Genomic DNA, 24,880 nt, shown 5'->3' on the forward strand with positions numbered 1-24,880 from the left:
ACATTTAGAAAATAAAGTCGTTGTGTTTCGAGAAAAAACTCGTTAAATTTTGAGAAATAAGTCAAAATAATCGTGAGAATAAACTCATTAAATATCGAGAATAAAGTTGTTGTGTTTCGAGAAAAAAATCGTTAAATTTCGAGAAAAAAGTCGAAATACAATCTTGAGAATAAACTCATTACATTTCAAGAATAAAGTCGTTGTGTTTCGAGAAAAAACTCGTTAAATTTCGAGAAAAAAGTCGTGTTTCGAGAAAAAAAGTCGAAATGAAATGTAGAGAATAACGCACTGTATCAGTGTTCATTGCATAGCCTACTGATAGAGGACATGGCAGAGTTGGATCACTTAGTCAAGCTATATTTTAGACTTTCTTTCAGTAACAAAGAAATACTATCAACTTTAGCTAATTATGACAGAATAATAATTAGCATACGAACTTTAAAGAGAATTTGCAAGCGGCTAGGTCTTTTTAGAAGAAAAAATCAGCCCAATTTACGCAATGTACTCGCTTTTGTACAATGACTTTTTTCTCGAAATTTAACGAGTTTTTTCTCTAAACACGACGACTTTATTCTCGATATTTAATGAGTTTATTCTCAAGATTGTATTTCGACTTTTTTTTCTCGAAATTTAACCAGTTTAATCTCGCATTATAATGACTTTAATCTCGAGATGGTTTATTTTCATTTTTATTATTGCTTGGCCCTAATCCTCTTCCGTAAATTTGGGTCTGTTTCTAACTAACTTTAATTGTGTTTACTGCTTTTACAACCACACGAGCTTAAAAATAATTGCATTTCAGAACCACCAAACCAACATTCGAGATGCATCCAGCGTTTTTTATGCGATATCCCAATATGCACATACAGTACAAATAGGTGGATGGAAACATAGCTAATACGCTTCAGCTCTTTATTTCCCTCTTGTGCATTTTCTTGTCATTGTGTAAATAAAAGTTATGATTAATAAAGTTTTATAGTGCCTGAGCATACAAGCATGAAGTAGTTTGACCCCTGGAGGAAGTATTTTATCTCACAATTTGGAGAAAAAAGTCAGTATTACAAGATATAAACACGCGATTGTGATGTCAGAACTACGAATTCCTAATGTGTTTTTTAAAAAATGTGAGATAAAGTCGCTGTTACTAGTTGCAGTTTTTTTTTTCATACAAATCTTTTTGGAAAAAAAATCAGATTTTATTACGTTGTATAGACAAGCAATAAAAATCATCAAATAGCATATTTGTATATTCCTCTTTATTGTGAAATATGAGACAACTGTGAATTATTCTAATCCACAAATAAATGACTGACAAAACTCCATAAAACACATTATAAGAATGTTAGTTGCATTTTCTTTCATCCTTGCCTTCTTTTTTTATTTTAGATAATCATTTTACCGCAGAGCGCATAAAGACAAACAAACACGGGCTGCTCATCACATCAAATCCTGATCGCTGAGTTCAGTGTCTGCTGTGGCCGGGTCTGTAGTGCTTGGAGCAGCAATGCTGTCAGTGACGGGCTTGAACTCTTTCCAGGGTTTGGTAGGACATTTCAGCAGTGTGCTTTGGGTTGCACTAATGCTCTCCTTGGAGTCCTCTGTGGAATCTTTGGGTTTGGTAGTAGGACTCAATGGTTTCATCGGCATGGGAGGAGGACTCAATGGTTTCATCGGCATGGTCCTAAGAGGAGACCAGCCTGGTGGCCGTTTGAATCTTGTTAACTCCTGAAAGCAAGATGTTGGGCACAAACATTCATTTGAAAATCTATCGCAACACTTTATGGGGTGAAAATGATCTATATAATTGAATATATATCATTTATGTGTAAATATATTGATGGGTGGCTCACCCCCATGACACCTGGCTGACATTCAACATGCACTTCTGGGACCTCGTGTCTCCAAGGAGCCACATCCACAGTGGAGTTACACTGCAAAACCTCCTAAACAACAACAGTACGTGTGAGGATACACATGCACATTACAAGTATACACTTTCTTTGAAATTGTTTCTATACATGACTATGGAAGTTTGTTTCCGCCACAAAATAAATAAAATGATATACAAAAGGTAAATGTGAGTTTTTATCTCACAATTCTGACATTGTCACGCAATTGCGAGTTTATCTCACAATTCTGAAAAAAGAGTTAGAATTGCGAATTGCAACTTATTTTCTCGTAATTGTGAGTTTACATCTCACAGATCTGACTTATTTTTTTCAGAATTTCAAGATAAACATAATAGTGAGAAAAAAGTCAAAATTGCAAGACATAAACTCTCAGTTGCTAGGAAAGCGCCAGAATTGCGAGATATAAACTAGCAATTGCGAGAAAAGCATACGTTATTGCGATATAAACTAACAATTGCGAGAAACTCAGAATTTCGAGATGTACACTCACAATTGCGAGAAAAGTGTCAGAATTGCAGGATATAAACTAGCAATTGCGAGAAAAGCGTCAGAATTGCAATATAAACTCACAATTGTGAGAAAAGTGTCAGAATTGCAGGATATAAACTAGCAATTGCGAGAAAAGCGTCAGAATTGTGAGATATAAACTCACAATTGCGAGAAAAGCGTCAGAATTGTGAGATATAAACTCACAATTGCGAGAAAAACGTCAGAATTGTGAGATATAAACTCGCAATTGCGAGAAAAATGTCAGAATTGTGAGATATAAACTCACAATTGGGAGAAAAACATCAGAATTTCATTATATAAACTCACAATTGCGAGAAAAGCACCAGAATTGTGAGATAAAAGCTCGCAATTGCGAGAAAAACGTCAGAATTGTGAGATATAAACTTGCAATTGCGAGAAAAGCGCCAGAATTGCGAAATATAAACCAGCAATTGTGAGAAAAGCATCAGAACTGTGAGATATAAACTAGGAATTGCGAGAGAAAGTCAGAGTTGCGAGATATAAACTAGCAATTGCGAGAAAAACATCAGAATTGTGAGATATAAACTCACAATTGAGAGAAAAGCATCAGAATTGTTATATAAACTCGTAAATACGACAAAAAGTTAAAATTAATTATTTATTGTTAATTGTCTTTTTCATTTTTTAACTATAGGCTATTTGAATTATTATTAAGTATATTTTCACTAATTTTTACATTGGGGATATTTTGGGGATATTTTAATTTAATTTTATCAATCAATAAATTCCACTAGAAACAAACCTTGTTGTATTATTTTAATTTAATACTGTGAAGCTGCTTTGATACAATCTGTATTGTGAAAAGCGCTATACAAATATACTTTACTTGACTTGACATAGAACTTTCCTTGAACGGTTCGTAATAACATACATTTATGTATATAAACATTCTGTCAGACAAAGAACATCTTTGAGTGTTACTAAAGTGCATTGTGCCATCTCAGACTAAATTAATAGATAATAATGTTTAATATTATAAGTTTGGGGTAGGCCTAAGTTTTTTTTAAGAAATTAATACTTTCATTCAGCAAGGATGCATTAAAGACATTTGTATTGTTATAACGGATTTCTATTTCAAATAAATGAGATTCAAAGAATCTTGAAAAAAAGTATCAAGGTTTCCACTAAAATACAAAAGTGGTGTGAATCTTACGGTCTGCTCCTGCAGTGGGTGACACTCCTCAGTAACGAATTTGAATTCCTTCCTGGTGCAGTTGCTCTTCTCAATTTTAAACTGCAATTTGTACCTGAACCCAGCAACCACCTACACATAGAGAAGAACCACAACACCACAACATTAACACCGCAGCCCAATTCAACAATAAAATAGCTCAATGGATCAAATGAGGTGATTTTACATTCATATTTATGCATCTACCCAAAGTCACACCAATTGTGTTGCTACACACTCTTAGAAGAAAGGGCTCTAAGTGACTTAAAATTTCTATCCAGAACCTTGGGGTTCTGTCTTCTGGGTTCTGTCTGGCGCTTCATATATAGGGGTTCCCATCATGGGACCATTTTATGGATTTAGTTTTAATTATTAATAACAAGATTAAAACATTTTTCCTCATATTGTTCTTTTTTGGCCTAAAGTGTTCTTTAAAATTGAGTCAAGAACCCCAGGGTTCTACACAGAAGCCCATTGAACCTTTTTTATTCTAGAGCCAAGCTCTACCAGCTGAGCTACAGGATCACGGAAAGAAAAAGTGTACCTGTTTTGTTGCCAAGGTCAAGTCCTTAAAGATGTAGAAGTGCATATGATTGACCATACTGTTGGCTTTGGTCAAAGAATAAATGAGCGGTTCTCTCAGTTCTTCCTGATGTAAGTCAATCTTTTCAGGGCAGCCCAGACAATGGGCAACTTTAGAGGAAATAGCCGGCTCAGCTGTCAGAGAATTTTAGGAAAGAGAGAGTAAAATTTAATGTACTCCACCATCCAGAGTGATTTCAACTTCCTTTTAAAAAATACTGTTTAATTCATAGTGGAAAAACTACACTACCCAGAATCCTCAACACAGATCCACCAATCAGAGAAGCCAGTGTTTCCATTAAAATGGAAATCACATTTTCAAACTACTGATATAAGTATCGGTAAATGTTTAAATGTTTTATGTAAGGACTACACATAAATAGTTTTATAATATGGCATTTTTTAACCCAATTTCATAATTCGCAGTGCATTATGGGAAGAGTACACAGTCTTGTACATTTGTCTTCTGATTTCTACTGATTAAATTCTTTGAATCAGATGCTGTGATGTACGGGATGAATCTGAGGATAGTTGAGCAAATCTTATTAATCATATTAACCCTCTGGTGCTGTTCGTCCATTTTTGATCTAAACATTTTACGTTTTGTTTTGTTTTTTACTTGATCGGAATGGTACGAAACTTGGTAAAGGTTTTGGCACTTACTGTATGAACACAAAAAAAAATTATGGACATGATTCAAAAAGGTTAAATGGTCCTGAAGAAAAAAATAGTCACACTTTTATTGTACGCGGTCAAAATGAGCGCATTTGAAATGAATGGGAGATCATTTTGATCTAGTGGAACCATTTGGTACTGCGCACAACCAATTTTTTTTGCGATATCAACCTCAAATTTGGAACACAACTTGTTTAGATTTATGGTTTTAGAGTAAAACATTTTTTGGGAAATTTATTTCATATAAAAATTGATGTAAATGTAAAATGTAAATTTTTTCAAGTTCACTTTTTCAAACTTTTTTCACTTCAGCAATAATCCGACATGTGTCGTCTGTAAAAAGGGACCAAACTTCCGCCTGCGCTCAAAAGCATTCAAGATTTATGACAGTTAAAGTTGGAAATTTCATTTTCAGGTTTATGCTCAAAAAAGTGAATAAATGGATTATAACTACTGCATAAATATAATTTAGTACCATAAAATCCCCTTAAAATACAAAATATTAAATAAAAAACATTATTGAACTAAAATATAGTACAATCATTTCATTGAAAAAAAAACAAAAGGTAATTTTTGACCGACACAAGAACAGCACCAGAGTTGTTTTGTGTTTAAGGCATAAAAGTGCTATTAATTCCTTTAAATATGGAAAAATGACTATGTGTCATTAGCTGTAAAGTAAAAAAGAAATGAGACATGAGATATTATTATAACATTCAGCTGGCAGCCATAATACAACATACCTGAACAGTCATGCACCAGTAACTCTCGACCCGCTTCTGTAAACAGGACTTTTGCATGACAGATTCTGAGTGCCTGAGGAACCACAAAATGTACGTTACCCCAAGACAAGAAAGACAGCTATTTCAGTAATAAGAAGCCATGCTATAATGTAGGGGTGTAGCGGTGCATGTATTCGCCCACAGTACGGACGTCACGGTTCAGTGCATACAGTCAGACGAATACAGTCAGTCTCAGGCGATCCACACTCCAATACAGGAGGGGGTGCTCACGGTAATGCAACGCTGTTTGCTAACCACCACAACAGGAAAAAGAGCAGAAGAAAAGACGATCTATGCACCAACCCAAAACAAGAGTTCAGAGGGCGTGCAAGAGCTTGATAGTCGCCTATACGCTGAGTTTCGATTCATTTTTTGTGACACGCTCAAGAAACTTCAGGGAAAGGGAACCGGGACGGCAGAAAGCGGCATCATGTTTGTTTTCTTTACTTTTCAAAAGCACACTGTTTTGCTTTTATTGTGAGTGTACATAAAAGTAAACCCTTTACAGTTTCTTACTCTTATCTGTATGTATTTTAAGTTGCTGTTATAGTGAGACCGATTTGGGATTTCTTGAAAAAGCATTATATTGAACTTTGTGCATTCGCCATTGCAATCGCATGTTAATGAACCCTTGTGCGCAAAGAAAATGCCAGCTTATGCTGGGTACACACCAAAAGATTTTTTACATCTTATAAGATTTTCAAAATGTGATAGACCACAAACATGAGGACAAAAAATCCTAGATTTAACCGTTTTGCTCCTATAGATTGAACAGATTTTCAACCAGAGTCTCGACTGTGAACACAGGAAATCTCGCAAAATCTCGTGAGACCTCAGAATAAGCATGGCGGACGATATGCAGGAAGAAATGCGATGATAGTGTTTGGAATGATTTTGTTGTTGGAACAACAATAGTTTTTGGAATTATCAACAAGCTGATCCTCCATTTCTGCTGTCCACCTCAATTTCACTTTGTGCTGCGCCATGACTGCGTTTGTTAAGCTTCCGTCTTCCATCATCTCGCTTTCTGATTGGATATTGTTTCGTTTCAAGTGATAATCTCCAGAGCGTGCGCGCGTTTGTCCTCGGGGTTCCCCCCCACACATCAGGATTTCTGATCTTAAATATTAAACATGTTGAATATTTACGATTCGCGATCGGGGCGGCTCCGGCGTTCTTCCGATCAGGTTCGGACACTCTTAACACACCTCACACCAAGGGAAAATCTGATAAGATAATCTGTAGAACCATCAAGATAATCGGGACATAGCTAGGATTGTCGGAAGAGGGGAAATTGGCCCAAAATCAGCACGATTATCTTTTGGTGTGTACCCAGCACTAGGTGTCATGATCATCAGCTGGAGTGCCCTCGATGGCCACCAGAGGGCACTCTGACTCCACCCCGGACAATCACCACATTATCACGGACTCCATTCCCCATAATCCTTTGCCCAGACTAATCAGCCATGATTACATCCACCTGTGTGACTCATTAGCTCATTATCTCACCCCATAATAGCCTGGTTATCTCAGTCATTCATGGCGAAGTCTTGTCTAGTGTTACTCTGCATTTCTGAGCATTCTCTGGTTTCATGTCTCTTGGTTAATAGGGATCCACCGATATGAACATTTTGGCCGATCCCGATAACTCTTTATGTTTGAAAGCTGATAACCGATATATTGGCCGATAAATCTAAATCCAATGTCCACATTATAATTTTATGTGGCCTATATGACAGACTATATGACTTATGTCGGCTGATACCGATATGGTGGCCGATATATTGTGCATCCCTATTCCTTTTTGAGGATTGTGTCTTCAAGCTCGCTTTCATCTTGTAGCCGATGACTATAAACGAAACTAATCCAACTTGCAAGGAAAACTCTTTATGTAGAAATTATTGTTAAAAAAAAAGTAAATTTAATAATAATTTTGCGGGAGCTGCAGGGGAGTGCGACCTACCGACCCATAGCTCACTAGCGCCCCCTATGCATCCCTATTCATTAATCAGGAATCTGGAGGGAATTGGCAAGAGTGCTTACTACACTATAGGAGGCTGTAATGTACCAACTACCTCAGGGGACTGAATGCTGCTAGGTGGTACTAACTGTAATTTGCACTACTGTCTGTTCAAAATAATAATAAAAAGTAACCTAGCATTGGGGATTTGTTGCTTTGTCCTGTAGTACCGAACTCGTATCGAACCATTACACCAAAAGCGTGGTTCGTACCGAACCGTGACTTCTGCGTACCGTTACACCCCTAATATAATGTGACTAGGGTCATGGATAAAGGCTGTTGTCAGGCTAGATTATTGATCGTGATTGGTCAATAGTGGCATTGTGCAATCAAAATGTTGTATAGTTAATTCTAACCTGTATAATTGCTATTCTTTAGATTTCTTGCATAGCTTGTTTCTAAATGTTGGGGTTTATTTTGCGATAATGAATGTGCATGTTCACGTAGATAACTTGGTCAGATCTTACCGCATCTACTCGCTGCAGGTAGTCGCACTGATGCCAAAGCTTGTCTCCTCCCGCGGGACAATCGCTCTCTCTGCTTGTGAAGCGCACAAACAGAACGTCCCCCGATTCATTCTGAGCCTGTGTGAAATTACAGCGTTGTACTTAAGGAAGTTGCGTAGATCTGCAAAATATTGTTGAATGCAAAGAGCAAAACTCCTACCTTTGTAGCCTCCAGGATTTCATAGAGAGCCAGTTTTCCGCCTTCGGTTAATATCTCGTTATGTTTAGAGAGAGTTAAATTGACAACATCTTCCACACGTTTATCGTCACACGGGATGTTAGTGTCAGTTTGTCCATGTCCCGAAGAACAGTAAAGCCAAGCTAAAGCAAAAACCACCAAGATCTTGTCCCGCATCATAGTGTCATGAACGTCTCTGCTCGTCTGGAAACCACTGAAAGTGTTCAGAAATGTTCCCACTGGACTCTATCCGCCCCTGTAATGATTTACTCACTGCTTTATCGCTCAATTCTGTCTCTATCTCCACCTGTCCAAATATGGTGAGCTGGTATTCAGCAGCTGTAAAGCAAATGTTTACTCATTTGAGATGCTCTCGACAACATGCAGAATTCCCTGAATCACTAGTCCAACTCCAAAGCAATGATAAGAGACCTTCACAGAGACCTATACATGATGGTGCACAATTTGGCTTCAGATCCCAGTTTTAACATTTTATTATGGTGGACAATTTGTTCCAAAAAAAAAAAAAAAATCAATCCATGTGCTCTGGACACAAACATTAGCTGTCAAGCCAATAGAAAGTTGTTTGTTTGCAAGTCGCCCAGTTTGCTTACAAAGATATTATTGATTATACAGCTTTTTGGATATATTTTACGTATTTATCTCAAGTATTCATATTATCGTGAGTTACTCAATAAAATAAAAAAGAATGACAGAAAAAAGTCCATAACAGAGACAAACACAGCATTTACCAGTGGTAGAAAGCAAAGTTGCGCTAAGCAAATTGACAAAAGTAGCTGTGTGTGTTTAAGGGAATACTTTGTCCCCTCTACCTTTGACCTGTGCTGTGTGTTTTCCTCTCATGAAATTAAAGAAATGATCTCACATCGAATTCAGTCTCTACAGAGCTGCTACTTGAATGTACTTAAGAGAATTTACTAATAACTAGATAATTGATTAAAATATTTTTTTTTACAAAAATTGGTAAAAATGCTACAGTAATGTTAATTGTTCATTTACTTTACATTAACATACATATGTTTACAAATACAAATATTTATATAATAAGTGTTAAAATTGTTTTTCTATGTAAAAAAGCATGACCTTCATTTACAGTGAAAATGGCCACCAGATTACATTTAGTTATATTTGAATAGTTATATTTCTCTTACTTTTGTTTTTAGTTATGTGCTCATTAATACAGACACGTAACCTATCCCATATGTCTATATCTGCTGTATAGTAGTTTTTTGCTGTAAGTGTTTGTCCTTTATCTGTTTTGCTCATCTTGAAGCGTATCACTCAAAATGGCAGCCAAGCAGAAATCAGCACTCAGTGAGGAATGCCTAGCACAATACCCTAAATGATGAAACATATCCCTTAAAAATGATGCCCACAGGTTGTCTTTAAGGACTTTTTCCAGAGGAATTCTCATTGTGTGGGATCATAGTTGATCAGTACAGACCAGGTACCATGGTTCGAAGCCTACGTGATTCTCGGATTAATTGAAAAGTTTAACCATCATAGAGTGAACATGTTTTAGGACCTGTCAGTTTAAACATTAATGCGATTTTAAACCATTTAAGATGCGAAAGAGAACTCAATTTGTAACTCAAGCGCTCTATATTTATAATTAAATATAAAGAGCGGCAGTGCTTGCAGGTTCACCACCTGGTCCCAGAAGGGAGTGGCAGGAACCTTGGGCACGTATCCAGGCCGGGGTCTCAGAATAACGTGAGAGTTGGCCGGGCCGAATTCCAGGCACGATTCATCGACCGAAAATGCATGCAGGTCCCCTACCCTCTTAATGGAGGCTAATGCAACCAGGAGTACTGTCTTCCAAGACAGCATTTTTAACTCTGCTTACTGCAAGGACTCGAAGGGTGCTCTCTGCAGTGCTGTAAGCACCAAAGACAAGTCCCAAGAGGGTATCGAGTGAGGGCGAGGAGGATTTTGTCTTCTCGCCCCCCTCAGGAACCTTTGCGATGTGCGAATCGCACATGTGTGGCGATAGTGGCAACCAGTGTTGTAGTCGAGTCACCAACTGTCGAGTCCGAGTCGAGTCTCGAGTCCCCGTGTTCGAGTCCGAGTCCAAGTCTGAGTCACCAAAGAAGAGGCCGAGTCGAGTCCGAGACGAGTCACCATTACCTGAGTTCGAGTCCGAGTCGAGTCTCGAGTCCCCAGTGTTCGAGTCCGAGTCGAGTCTCGAGTCCCCAGTGTTCGAGTCCGAGTCGAGTCATCAAGGTTGAGTCTGTGTTATATTTCAAGACTGCCTACATTTCTCTACTCTGGCACCTTTAAAGAGCTGATATAATTATAAAAGAGGGTCTACATTAAACAAAATGACACCACTGTGTTGACAAATATAAATAATAAATACAATATAAATAAATATAAATAAAAACTTTTGATTTCAATAATGTAGGCTATTAGTAGGCTAAATGTTAAAATTAACATTAACAATGCTGTAGAAGTGCAGTTTATTAATAGTAGCCTAAATGTTAACTAATGTAGTTAACTAGAGTTTAATAAATGGAACATTATTGTAAAGTGTTACCAATTTGTTTTACACTGATTCAGACGTCTCGTGAGTTCGTTGTTGGACAGATGGACAGTTGTTTTAACCATTCATTAAAGTGAATCGTTCAAAGGAGTCATTAGTTCGCGAATCGGACGTGTCATTAATGGACGTGTAGCCTACGGCACGCCTTGTGTGATTATCTCGGCAGTTTAGGACAGGACAAGATTTGTGTCAACACAGAAAACATTTCATCACTAGATAGGTCTTTTCGTTTATTGAAATTGTGGCTAATGTCAGCTAAATGTGCGGAATGCTTTTCAGAGAAGATAAGGCAAACGTTTTTTTTTTATTATATTTTTTTTCAGCACAATTCACACCTCGCGATAATTAAAAAAAATCTCTGAATGATCTACGTGAAACTTCGGTCTTCCGACCTTTTACTAGCGTGTCAATTGATTTTGATTAATATTAGAGGAGGGAGCACCGCTCGTGTTGTTTGAAGACGGTGCGCGCGCGCGCGTGCGGCTGGGGCTTTCTCTCTGCTCGTTCTTATATGCAGGAAAAAAAGAGATCCCGTCCGGTCTTGGAGCTCAAAACAGGAAAAGTGTAACATCTTATATCAAATTTTAAAACCTATTTAGTCAGAAACTTCATCCAACATCATTCATTTGATGAATGCTCAAGTCCGATTTTATATATCCTCGAGTCCGAGTCCAAGTACGAGTCATCAGTCCGCGAGTCCAAGTCAAGTCACGAGTCCTGAGAATAGAGTCTCGAGTCGGACTCGAGTCCAGAGAATAGGGACTCGAGTCCGAGTCCAGGACTCGAGTACTCCATCACTGGTGGCAACATAGTACACTTTGAGGGTGGATGGAGACAGCCTTCGCCCCAACCCATCTTGCAGGAAGGAAAGCACTGCTCTGATTGAGCAAGTTCGAACACCATTCAACAAACAGGTTCCACTTCAGGTTCAACACATAGAGGCGCCTCGTAGAGGGGGCTCTAGCGGAAATGATGGTGTCTACCACCGCCTGGGGTAGGTCACCTAGAACCTCCGCGTCCCGTCCAGTGACCAGACATGGAGTGTCCAGAGGTCTGGAGGCAGGTGCCATAGAGTGCCCTGTCTCTGAGAAAGCAGGTCCTTTCTCAGAGGAATGGGCCAAGGCGGGGCTGTCACGAGGAGCATGAGTTCTGGGAACCAGGTCTGTTGGGCCAGTAAGGCGTAACTAGCAAGACCTGCTCCTCGTACTCCTTGACTTTGCACAGTGTTTGTGTGAGAAGGCTCACTGGGGAAAACGAATACTTGCGTAGGCCCCGGGGGCCAGCTGTGTGCCAGCGCATCCATGCCGAGGGAGCCCTCGGTCAGGGAATAAAACAACTGGCAGTGCGACGTGTCAGACGCGGCAAACAGATCTACCTGTGCGGTTCCGAAGCGCCTCCAATTCAGCTGGACCACCTGGGGATGGGTCTCCATTCTCCCGGAAGCACCTGCTGCCGTGAGAGCTCGTCGGCGGCATAGTTGAGTAGGCCGGGGATATAAGTGGCACGAAGCGACCTCAGATGCATCTGACTCCATAGGAGAAGATGGCGGGCGAGTTGTGACATCCTGATGGTTGATGTACGCAGCGGCCGCAGTGTTGTCCGTATGGACCAGTACATGTTTGCCTCGTAGCGGCCCCTTGAGGTGGCTCAGAGCAAGGTGCACTGCTAGCAACTCGAGGCAGTTGATGTGCCACTGCAGTTGAGGCCCCGTCCACACACCCAAGACTGCATGCCCGTTGTACGTGGCCCCCCAGCTGGTGGCAGAGGCATCTGTGAAGACTACAGCATGCCTGGACACTTGTTCTAGGGGAACACTTGCCCGTAGAAACGAAGGGTACAACCAAGGGCTGAAGGTTTGGCGGCAGTACAAGGTGATACAAATCCGGTACAAGCCGAGCTGCCACACCCATCTCAGGACTCTGTGAAGCCAGGGCTCGGCCTCATATGAAGCAGTCCGTCACAGCGGCTGCAGATGCCATATGCTCTAGGAGCCTCTGAAAGTGTTTCAGTGGGGGCCGCTGTTCTGCGTTTGAACTAATTCAAGCAGTTCAACACCGACTGAACACGTGCCTCTGTGAGGCGTGCTGTTAGGCAGGGACGTGGGAACTATATTGTGAGAGGGGGGGGGCGAGATTCTTGGGGGGGGGGGGTGCTTGGGGTTCAAGGCGACCGTTATTTAGAATGTCACTTTATGGTTTCCATGGTGACGCGTCATTGCTTGTCACGTGACACACCGCAGCAGCAACAGAGCTGAATGAATGATGATCTGCTTTTATGCCATTTTTTCCCTTTTTTATTCAGAATATTCACAATGTTAGCTATGGCATGAAATATCTGATATTCCGATTGTCAAATACATGCAAGTGGAATGTTTTGTATTGTTGTATTGTTGTTTAAACACCTTTATAACGATCGCATCGCGTTAGTTGAGCTGTATGCGCGATGGGCGGCGCCATGTTAATTTGTGCCGCAGACGCAGTTCAGAGAATCGGATCTGTTGGATTTACAACACGTGAATTCATCCACTTCTCCCGAAATACTTAAAAGTAAGTGGCTGGTGAACTGGGAGAAGAATAGAGTAAACATTAAAGTTACTTAGACAATGTGTATCTGATGTGAATAAAACGTGTCGAATTATAATGGAAAGGATTATTATTACCTCTTCCATAGACATCAGTGTGTATTTGACAAACTCTAAATGTATTGTTTTTTTAGTACTTATGTGAATTTATATGTCTGAAACCTAAAATAAACAGTATGTGGTTGAAAACACTGAAAAGTTGTGATATATGACAGCTCTGAGCGCGCCTGTCTCTGGCTAAATTCAACATTTGAATTTAGCAGTTGATCATGTGATGCACTGACCGTTCTAATCACACCGGTGTGAACGTACGTGCGAAAGGCTTAAAAAAAAGACATTTTATGACACAAAATTTTGAAATAGGCTTAAATCAAACACATTTTAATTCAGATTCTGCATTTATATATATATTTTTTATATATAAAAAACAACGGAAAACAAAAACAACGAAACAAACAGCTAGCTGACCCCTAGAGGGGTGGGGAAATGGGGGGGGGGGCGGCATTTGTCCCCCCCTGTTCCAACGTCTATGCTGTTAGGCTGACCGATTCCAACTCCATACCAAGAAAAGTGATCCTTTGCGCGGGGACGAGTTTGCTCTTCTCTTCTCCCAGTTGACCCGAAGCCCCAACTGGCTGAGGTGACTGAGCACCATGTCCCTGAAGTGATCCCAATTACGTCGGCACGTTGAACATGACCGACTGAAAGGGAACTCTGGCGAACCGTTACTGGATCTGTGTTTTAGCTCTTAAAGTGACAGCAGCCTTATACCCAAAGCTGTCTGTGTCATTAATGTTAATCAAACAACAAAAGAAAAAAAGAAAATCACTTTTGTAGTTTTAACAAAGATTAATTATAGCCATTTAATGTCTACAATGAAGACTATGCAGTGCTATTTAATATTTGATTTGTCAATTTCTGTACCTGAATACTGTTAGACTTACCTTTGTTCTGTTGTATTAATCTATGCTTCTATTTTTATTATTATTATTATTATTATTATTTGCATATTCACTCCCCTACAAAATCACTCCAATCATTCTAGAAGAAATAATTCTTTCCAAGCAGAGTTATTCAATCATCTGGTGAAATTGCTTTCGTATTGCAATTTATTGCTGAAAAACAAAACATTGCAATGTCAGTTTTCTTTCAATATTGTGAAGCCCTAGCATAAATGCCTTTCTTAATATCATTAATTCATCTTTGTCATTAGGATACGTACCAAAAACTTTTTAGCTGGCTATGATTAAACCGCTTGTTAAAAAAACGTTAGTTGATCCTACAGAATTAGTCAATTACAGGCCAATCTCAAATCTACCTTTTCTGTCAAAGATATTAGAAAAGGCAGTATCCTCACAACTATGTTCCTTTTTAGAAAGAAATGATATCTGCGAGGATTTCCAGTCAGGATTTAGACCGTACCATAGTACCGAGACTGCTCTCATTAGAGTGACAAATGATTTGCTCTTATCATCCGATCGTGGTTGTATCTCTCTTTTAGTGTTACTCGATCTTAGTGCTGCATTTGATACTATTGACCACAACATTCTTTTAAATAGACTTGAAAATTATGTTGGCATTAGTGGAATTGCATTAACATGTTTTAAATCATACTTATCTGACCGTTATCAGTTTGTAGCAGTAAATGAAGAGTGTCTTATCGATCACAAGTTCAGTATGGCGTACCACAAGGCTCAGTACTAGGACCGCTGCTGTTCACTCTGTACATCCTACCCTTAGGAGATATCTTTAGGAAACATGGCATTAGCTTTCACTGTTATGCCGATGATACTCAGCTCTATATTTCTTCAAAACCTAACGAAACTTATCAATTCACAAAATTAACAGAATGCATAGCTGATATAAAAAATTGGATGACTCGTAATTTCCTACTTAATTCTGAAAAAACAGATTTTCTAATTATTGGACAAAAAACTTCCTCGCGTAATAACCTAGAATACTGTCTAACACTTGATGGTTGCTCTGTTAAGTCTTCGTCGTCGGTTAGGAACCTGGGTGTGCTCTTTGATACCAATCTTTCATTTTAAAGTCACGTGTCTAGCATCTGTAAAACTGCATTTTTCCATCTTAAAAATATATCTAAATTATGTCATATGCTCTCATTGACAAATGTGGAACAGTAAGTTAATGCGTTCATGACCTCAAGGCTAGATTATTGTAATGCTCTACTGGGTGGTTGCCCTGCACGCTTAATAAACAAACTACAGCTGGTCCAAAACACAGCAGCTCGAGTTCTTACCAGAACCAGGAAGTATGACCATATTAGCCCGGTTCTGTCAAAACTGCACTGGCTGCCTATTAAACATCGCATACATTTTAAAATATTGCTGATTACTTACAAAGCACTAAATGGTTTAGCTCCGCAGTACTTGAGCGAGCTCTTAACGCATTATAGTCCTTCACGTCTATTGCAATCTCAAAATTCCGGCCAGTTGATAATAAGCACCAAAACTCTGGAACAGTCTTCCTACCATTGTCCAGGAAGCAGACACACTCTGTCAGATCAAAGCTAGATTAAAGACACATCTCTTTGATCTAGCGTACACATAACACACTGTAGACTTCTATAATTCAGTGTTAGGCTGCATAGATTAGGTCAGCCGGAACCGGGAACACTTCCCATAAATCTTGATGTACTCTTTACATCATAAGAAGAATGGCGTCTACGCTAATATTAGTCTCTCTGTTTATCCGAGGTTTACAGCAGTCCGCCGGATCCGGGCCGTATCCAGATCTGATGAAGGGCCTGCGCCTGGACATGATGACAACGCAGTGCTGAAGTGTCAACCAGTCCCTCCTGTTTACTGAAGTCAGCCGGATCCCGGCCGTATCCAGATCCGATGGTGGACCTGCACCTGGACCCATCCATGACGCATCCCTGAAGTGCCAGCCTCATCAGCCCTGTGAAGGCCTCATCGACACCACAGTCATCGGCACTGATCCTCAACAAACTCGTCTCCATACCGGCGTGATGACTCCGACTTCCAACCAGATGAACTGGATAATATTGTGAATGTTCTGATCCAATCTGACCTCTGACCTGTAATGCTGCCTGAATCATAATCATACACTGTTCGCTCGTTGGCCAGAGGAGAACTGAGCGACTGACTGAGTCTGGGTTCTCCCAGGGTTTTTTCCTCCATTCTATCAACTTGATGGAGTTTTGGTTCCTTGCCACTGTTGCCTTGGCTTTTGCCTTGCTTAGTTGGGGACATTTAATATTCAACAATATTATTGATCTGCCTTACTTAAGATAGATGATGACACAATTTTCTTCTAGAAACAAACGTTGTTGTATTATTTTCATGTTATCACTGTGAAGCTGCTTTGATACAATCTGTATTGTAAAAAGCGTTATATAAATAAAGATGACTTGACTTGACATAAAAACAAGTGGTTAAAAAGTTTCAACCATGCATTTTTGGCATCAAAAAGACTACCTGCATTCAGTAAGTTTTTAATTTTACAAACAATATTTTGTGTTAGTACATTGCACCACAAAAAAAACAAAACAAAGAATTCTAAACTTTTAATTCAGAAATTGAAAAGGTTGTTGAATGATTTGCATTTATAATGTATTTTTGAGAAATAAACTTGACAATAAAATAGTTTCACTTCATTCATCCATAAATGTAGTAATTATTGGTAAGATAATGTCATCCACATTTTTCAAAATTATGCTACAACATGGATGGCACCTTCTTATTTTCAGTATTTTCTAAAATGTTTAAAATAAATTAAAAAACACAAGAAACTTGAACACACAAAAGACCCAAAAAAAAAAGAAGAAAAAAAAAGAGAGAGCAGCCAAAACTAAAGTGGGAAGGGAAGTAAAAAAGTGAACAAAGCACATAAAGTGTGAACAGACGAGTCTGGTCAATCTGCTCATCGTTCACACCTTACAAAATTCAAAAATGACAAAACATTTGTATCTCCAGTGTTTAAGAAATGTGCTTATTTTGTCAGGGTTTTTCAATTAACTGCAGATAAACAAGCATAGTTGAACACAGTTAAAGGGATAGTTCACCCCCCAAAAATGAAAATTGTCATCATTTTCTCACCCTCAGGTTTCTTTCTTCTGTTGAACACAAAAGAAGATATTTTGAAGAATGTCAGTAACCAGACCCCATTGGACCCCATTGACTTCCATTGTATTTTTTTTCTATGAAAGTCAGTGAGGACCAGCAACTGTCTGGTTACTGACATTATCAAAATATCTTCTTTTGTGTTCAACAGAAGAAAGAAACCCGAGGCTGAGTAAATGATGATGGGTGAACTATCCTTTTAATAAAGTTGTTGTTAGTTGTGATGACGATGTTGTGGAAGTTTTTAAAAGCTCACATACATTCAACTTATTTGAATGATACATTTTTGGTAATTGAATGGAAAACAACTCAATATTGAATAGTCTTTAGGAAATGAGTGGTGCTTGCTGTGACATTGAACCATTTGAGGCATTAAATGCATTTTTCTCCAACAAAAAAGCACGAGTGACACTATTTTCTCCTAAATTTTAGTTTTGTCTCCAAAATTGGCACCAGTGAAGTCCAGACCCGACTCTACAACAGTGCCACTGCTTCTCATTGCACAGATTCTAGGTTTCCCAAAACTCAAATATAAAACTAAAACTACACCGATATAGAGTCATTACTCATATCATTACTTGGTGTACTAATTGTGGGCTTGGCTAAAATGCTTCCTGGTGTCAGACAATTGCTGACAGCATTGAGGCATAAGGGTCGTCCTTCACAACCACACTGGCATTAGTTTAACGCTCTGCAACCCAACAACCTCGTTCTCAACATGACTCGCACGGGTCGACCCATCGCTCTGTTTCTCATGCTGTCTTCCCTGCACTGGCTTGGTGAGTCAATTTGCCTTTTCATTTGAATGAAATTGTTCCACAAACTTGTGATTTACAAAGAGAAATTCAACTTTTAGAAAGCAAGCTGTAGTCTAATTGTTCAGAAGCACAAAGCAACACATTTAACAGCATCCGTAGTTGCTTGTGATGCTGGTCATGTTGGTTAACACTTCCTCGCGAGTGGTGCTTTTTGAAGCCCCCCGTTGCGATATGCTAACAGGAAATTCTCAAGCCTCAAACTCTATTGCCCTTTCAGACTCCGCAGCTTCCAGTGATGAAGTTCCTGCTGTCAACAGTAGAGGTGCTCCCAAGAGACCCGTCCTGCAGCCCAAAGAAACTGCCCCTCCTCAGGTCACCTACACCCTCAAGAACCTTAAAGGACAAGTGTGTGTGCGGGCCAGTTTGGGAGCGCAGTATGTGGTGAGAGAGAACAAAGTAAGCTTGTTATGCCCTCAGCACTTTTATTCCACCTCTCAGCATATTCCTTCTAGAGGTGAGAACTCACTTGGTTTAACACTAGCATCTGCAACGGCTCACTGTCAGAAAGCTATGTGTGCAGAAAGGGTACAAAGGGTTTTGGGTACAACAGCTTTGAACTGGGACAGTTTCATTAAGAGCTTAACGTATGAATCTGCACCATTTGGGAGTAATAAAACAATATATTCAATTATATATACAGTAGTCAACATCTGAAGTGCACGGATCAAAAGTTTCATCAAAGTTATACATGAATTTTGAACAATACCCGTTCTTGTCTTTGGACAAATTTGAACTTTGTTGATCTTCAAATGTTGACTATAAGTACATTGATAAAAATGATTTTGTGGTGAAGTAAATACTGAAAAAGGTTGAATGAAAAAGTTAGTTAAGGCAAGAATTAAAAAAAGTTTTATTTTTTTAATTTTTTTTATTATATATTAGTACTCAATTCAGGCTTGTAGAAATGAAAGCAAAAGTAAATATCAGCGTTATAAAATTAAGTAAATTTATTCAACTTTCTGATACTGGTGTTCTCATTATGCACTTGGCCTTGAGTAATTAATGAGGTTGATTTTTCACTGTTTTCCAGCTGTATTTACACTGTTTCATCATTGCTTTTGTTGTTAGGATTAGTAACTTGCCAATTTGTGACAATTGGAGTTCATTTTCTACTCAAAATGACACATTCAAACACAAAAACGATCCATCAAATGTTATCGTCATTGTCTACCAAGTATTGAGGTCTCTGAGGTCACATATTGAATAACTTATGATATGTAGATATGGTGTCTCACACAATTTCTATTGGATTTATTACTTAGATGTTTCTAAGTAAAGCTTAACTTAGTTAAGTAGAGTTTACTTAATATGAGAGTTTCCATGTGAAATGTACTTTAAAAATATGCGTGCAAAAACTGGCCAAATAAAAATGCAATGTTTTTTTTTCAGTGTGTATATATATATATATATATATTACAAGTTAATATACTTTAAATGTACTAAATTCCAGCTTCATCATTACAAATTACAAGTTATTATTAAAGTATATTACTTAAGATGTATTTAAGTGGGTCAAAGACACTAAGTTCAGCTGATTACATATAATATCAATTTAAACTGTAATACATTTTAATTTAACTTAACTTTCAGATCACACTTAAGTATATTGTTTTTAAAGTATATTTTGTGTGTGTAATAGTTACTGTGCTAAAGTGTACTTCTTTTTCATGAGAGATACCTTTCAAATGAACTGAATTTTGGGATATTATTAATCAACTTAAAAATAATTGCTAATTATTAATATACTATTAACTTATAAGGTAAACATATGAATATGCACCATTTGGGAGTAATAGCATTTGGGGGTAAAGCAACAATATATATATATATATATATATATATATATATATATATATATATATATATATATATTACAAGTTAATATACTTTAAATGTACTAAATTCCAGATTCATCATTGCAAATTACAAGTTTAAAGTGTATTAGGCCTACTTAAGATGTACTTAAGTGGGTCAAAAACACTCTTAAGTTCAGCTGATAACATTTAATATAAATTATACATAATATATAATACATTTTAATTTAACTTTACTCTTAGTTAAGTATATTCAAAGTATATTATTTGTGTAATAATTACTGATTTTAAAAGTGTGCTAAAGTGTACTTTTTTCACAAGAGATCCCTTTCAAATGAACTGAATTTTGGAATATTATTAATCAGCTTACATTTATTTACTTGTTGAAAATATGACTTTCTGCTTCTGCAAATTCTGCAAAATCTACTCCCTCCAGTCAGTCAAACCCAATTTGTATGTCTTGCTCTTTACATCCCAATGGTTTTGATATTATTTAGTAGGATTTTGATTTCCAGCCTCTATTAGTCACATTTGCTTAACTTGTATTCCAGAAAAAGTACTATTTCAACCTGAATCCCGGCTCGACACAAGCCTCGGGATACTGTAGCGACAAAAAGACTCTTCTCTCATTGGATTTTGCTGGTGGAAATCTGCAGTTCATTTTCATCAAGGTACCTACAGTATTATCTGTTTGCATTTATGACACGTTTCTCTTGAGGTTAAATATGCGCACAACATCTAGCCTTGACCAACATGCAATTCAGTATTTCGCCACACTTGCAGGAAGGCGCTGTCTCCTATGTGAAGACTATCAAAGGTCTTCTGATGCCTACTCCTCCTTGTAAAGACTGCCAGAGTAAGTATACATCTGATATCACTGATAGAAAACATCTGGAACCCTGTGATATACTGCCATTTACACAACATTGTTCTCCAATTAAAAACAGAAAACTTTTTATTAGGGCTCCTTTTTGTGCGCTTAATCGCACACTTATCGTGAAATTAAGCATACAATATTTATATTCATAACACGGGTACATTTAAATGACAACAATGTACTAAAAATGGAAATGTTTTTCCTTTGCGTTTTTTGCGCACAGGCGACAACGTTGTCAAAACGATCCCCATTCACACGGATCCGTGAAAACGACTAAAAACGCTTGAAATGGCATGAAAAATAAAAAAATATTTTTCATGCCAGGCCAGTAGGTGGCGACGTCACTTTGTAAAGAAACACTATTGACTGAACACGTAATACACATGCGCATGACGTCAGCATTTTCACAGATTCATGTTTTTGTAGTTTACACGGAGACGATAACGGTATCGTTTTCAAAACTTGCACTTTGAAACTCGTTTTATACTCGTTTTGCACTTTGAAACTCGTTTTCAAAAGTTTGTGTTTTCAGGCCCCGAAACACCGATGTTGTGTAAATGAATGACCAAAACACATATAAAAAGTTTTTACACTTTTAGTTGAAAACAGTGTCGTGTAAACGGACCCTAAGAGTGAATGTTACAAAAACATGTCAGGTCATATTTCTATAGAAGCTTGTTTCCGCCACTGAATAATAAATAAATAATAATAATTGAGACTTTTTATCTCTCAATTCTGACTTTTTTTCTCACAATTGCGATATATCAAGTCAGAATTGTGACTTTTTTTCTCAGAATTGGGAGAAATAAAGTCGCAATTCTGAGAAATAAAGTCGCAATTCTGAGAAATAAAGTCGCAATTGGGAGATATAAAGTCAGAATTGCGTGTTATAAAGTCGCAATTGCGTGTTATAAAGTCGCAATTGCGTGTTATAAAGTCAGAATTGTGAGATATAAACTATTCTGAGGTAAAAAAAAAAAGAGAATTGGACTTGAGTTTATATCTCACAATTCTGAGAAAATATGTCAGAATTGCGTGTTATAAACTCGCAATGTGTTATAAAGTCAGAATTGCGTGATATAAAGTCGCAATTGCGAGAAAAAAAGTCCGAATTCTGACTTTATAACACGCAATTGCGACTTTATTTCACGCAATTCTGACTTTATATCTCGCAATTCTGACTTTATAACACGCAATTGCGACTTTATTTCACGCAATTCTGACTTTATATCTCGCAATTCTGACTTTATAACACGCAATTGCGACTTTATTTCAAGCAATTCTGACTTTATATCTTGCAATTCTGAGAAGTAAACTCGCAATTGTGAGATAAAAAGTCGCAATTATCTTTTAAAATGTTTTATTTTGTGGCGGAAACGAGCTTCCATATATTTCACACCCAAACCAACCCCCAAAAAATTAAATAATAATAATAAAAAAAATTATATATATATTTTTTTTTTGGGGGGGGGTTTGGGTATGTTTGAGAACATATATATATGGGTCAATGACGTGACGGGTCATTTTTTTTGTCCAAAGGCCTTAATAATAATAAAAAAACAAATATATCACATCCAAAGTATGTAAGGTAGTACAACTTGATCTCTTTTACTGAATCCAAAAGGTTTTAATTATATTTTACTACATATAAAGGTATTTTAAAGATTTTGAAGTGTCAAAAGGTCATTCGGTAAAACCGATATAGTAAATATTTAAATGGAATAATATTGTTTTTAATAACTAAAGGAACTACAATAATACAAATATAAAGCAGATAAGGCTCTTTTTTTTACATTTCCCCTTTTCTCCTTTCCCTGTGCAATGTTTTACTTGAATATGTTGGAGTGTTTAGAGTAGTCCAATAAATGATTACATTTATGAGATCAGTGATAATTTGTTTTAATATTTCTTCTGTGGTACACACTATATACTATCTCAACATCAATGTCAAATCAGTTTTTAACGTTCAAATCAGTGGTTAAACCGAATGACTTTTTTGGTGACATTTTTTCCATCTTGTAAAAAATGACAAAAAACAGTGTTAATTGATTGTACAAACCACAAAATCTTATTGTTAACACCTAGGTAAACTAAAAAAATGGTTTCAAATATAGGTATACCTCCATTCTATTTTTTTACACTTTTAAAAACCTTATTCGTCAATGACCCATATATACACACAAAATAACAATTTGGTAAAAAAAAAAAAAATTACTTAATTTTCAAGAGAATGTCACAGTGTAAAGAATCATAATGTGCCTCATTTCTTACTTTTGATTTTGGGGTTAAATGTGACTCAGGTATAGTTCTTGTCAGTTTCCATAAGATTAATCATTGTTGTCTTAGGAGAATTTTCTTAAACTATGAGCTGATTACTACTTTTTTGCCACCATTTAATCCACAGATAAAACCTACATTGGACTCGTGGATCATGAGAAGCTCTTCTCAGCCAAAACTGGCCTAAGCTTCCAGTGCAAGTCTGAGACGATTGAGAAGCTGTCCAGCACCCTCACGCTCAAACTGGTGCCGCTGCAGATTCAGGCCTTTGACCTCGCCAGTGGAGTGTTCGGGAAAGGTCAATATAATTCACATATAAATCAAACGTGATCTATCAACCTGTTTGCCCAAGAATAAGATGTTTTATCGTGACTTAATTTCAGAGGTTGAGTGCTCGGCGGATTACAACAAACGGATGATCCCGATTATTCTGGGGGCCGTCGCTGCAGCCATTTGCCTGATCGCAATCCTGACGTATGTGCTGGTGCGAGAGCGCCGGGGCCGAGGCTACGAGCAGATCTAGATGAGCACCGAGTGGAGATGAATCAAGAGATGTCATTGTTTTATAGTGTGTGGATATTGCTTTACAGTTTTAAATGATCTCAGTAAACAATTAAAATACGAGTGGACACGGAACTGCTGTTGTCAGTGTGTTCATTGTAATGCATACGCCCCTTTTTCAGTCTGATGTCTGAAGATTTTGGGCCATGTCAAAATGCAGGTATTACATGTGAATATAAAATACTTTTTGTAAAACGCCATAAAAAAAATAAATAAAAAATTGCAGATTTTTTTCAGTAAGAAAATTGATGCTTAATTATGAAGTTGCAATGGGAGAAGACTTAATTGACCGAATGTATCCAAGTATTTTCATTAACAACCCTTGTTGAAAGTGACAACACATAGTGTGACAACATACTCTTCTGTGTGTTCAGCAAACTTTGTCTTTGTCTTTTTCACAGGTAAGACTTTAAGGCTTGTGTCTATACAGTAAAAATACCTTCTAACTTAATTTACCTATTATTATATTTAACAAAACAGAATATTTAATATATACTTTACCCAAACCAACGCAGCCTTAATATTTCATAGATGTCGGGACGGATTTCGCGGGAAATTGCATACAAACGTCACTGGTCCCTGCGTGTTCAGTAGTGATTTACATTCTTAGTGCGCATCGCCACCTACGGGACAGCTGTGCAATCACTTTTTATTTAATTTCATCTTTTAATCTTCAATCAGTATGTGTATTACTCTGAACAAGAATTATATTGTTTGTTTGCTAATAATACATTTTAAAAAACAGGCTTGCAAAGATAATATGGCTGTATAGGTGTTTTTGTTCAGCCATTTCACATATAAGGTGAGATCATATCACATGTATTTTATTAAAGAAATACATTATATAGAATTTGTCTTGTTGCAAAAGTAAGTGTAGATCTATGATGTGGATATAGGATAAAATAAATAAATAAATAAATAAATAAAT

At 37.5% G+C, this 24,880-nt stretch overlaps 2 protein-coding genes across 5 annotated transcripts; one reads left to right on the forward strand and one right to left on the reverse strand.

Annotated features, from left to right (window-relative positions):
* Nucleotides 1–826: 826 nt before the first annotated feature.
* On the reverse strand, nucleotides 827–24,514 carry kng1 (kininogen 1). 2 transcript variants are annotated; one of them, XM_079889679.1, is made up of 8 exons: nucleotides 24,454–24,514; nucleotides 8,338–8,694; nucleotides 8,139–8,255; nucleotides 5,613–5,685; nucleotides 4,157–4,329; nucleotides 3,595–3,705; nucleotides 1,851–1,943; nucleotides 827–1,725 (listed from the first exon to the last, which is right to left on the reverse strand). In XM_079889679.1, exons 2-8 carry the CDS (start codon nucleotides 8,533–8,535, stop codon nucleotides 1,438–1,440), a joined length of 1,053 nt encoding a protein of 350 aa, XP_079745805.1. In that variant the 5' UTR covers nucleotides 8,536–8,694; nucleotides 24,454–24,514; the 3' UTR covers nucleotides 827–1,437. The 2 variants fall into 2 exon arrangements, with proteins under 2 accessions (XP_079745805.1, XP_079745804.1); XM_079889678.1 differs by lacking the exon at nucleotides 24,454–24,514 and having other exon boundaries at nucleotides 8,338–9,136.
* Nucleotides 18,226–24,025, forward strand: lamp3 (lysosomal associated membrane protein 3). 3 transcript variants are annotated; one of them, XM_079889681.1, is made up of 6 exons: nucleotides 18,226–18,384; nucleotides 18,641–18,819; nucleotides 20,789–20,908; nucleotides 21,021–21,093; nucleotides 23,519–23,689; nucleotides 23,775–24,025. In XM_079889681.1, the coding sequence occupies exons 1-6, from the start codon at nucleotides 18,324–18,326 to the stop codon at nucleotides 23,912–23,914; spliced, it is 744 nt and encodes a 247-aa protein (XP_079745807.1). In that variant the 5' UTR covers nucleotides 18,226–18,323; the 3' UTR covers nucleotides 23,915–24,025. The 3 variants fall into 3 exon arrangements, with proteins under 3 accessions (XP_079745807.1, XP_079745809.1, XP_079745808.1); XM_079889683.1 differs by having other exon boundaries at nucleotides 18,650–18,804; nucleotides 23,775–24,019; XM_079889682.1 differs by having other exon boundaries at nucleotides 18,228–18,384; nucleotides 18,650–18,819; nucleotides 23,775–24,019.
* Nucleotides 24,515–24,880: the final 366 nt, after the last annotated feature.

This window comes from Squalius cephalus (genome assembly GCF_949319135.1).
Source record: "Squalius cephalus genome assembly, chromosome: 13".
NCBI lineage: Eukaryota > Metazoa > Chordata > Actinopteri > Cypriniformes > Leuciscidae > Squalius > Squalius cephalus.

Bases quoted from the DNA above. Each gene is read 5' to 3' on its own strand.
- lamp3 (XM_079889681.1), top strand. From the start codon at position 18,324: ATGACTCGCACGGGTCGACCCATCGCTCTGTTTCTCATGCTGTCTTCC. The intron at 18,385-18,640 runs GTGAGTCAATTT...TTGCCCTTTCAG, and splicing joins GTCTTCCCTGCACTGGCTTG to ACTCCGCAGCTTCCAGTGAT. The intron at 21,094-23,518 runs GTAAGTATACAT...TTTAATCCACAG, and splicing joins TCCTTGTAAAGACTGCCAGA to ATAAAACCTACATTGGACTC.
- kng1 (XM_079889679.1), bottom strand. From the start codon at position 8,535: ATGATGCGGGACAAGATCTTGGTGGTTTTTGCTTTAGCTTGGCTTTAC. The intron at 1,944-3,594 runs GTAAGATTCACA...GTTGTTGTTTAG, and splicing joins ACCCACTGCAGGAGCAGACC to GAGGTTTTGCAGTGTAACTC. The intron at 1,726-1,850 runs GTGAGCCACCCA...TCTTGCTTTCAG, and splicing joins GTCAGCCAGGTGTCATGGGG to GAGTTAACAAGATTCAAACG.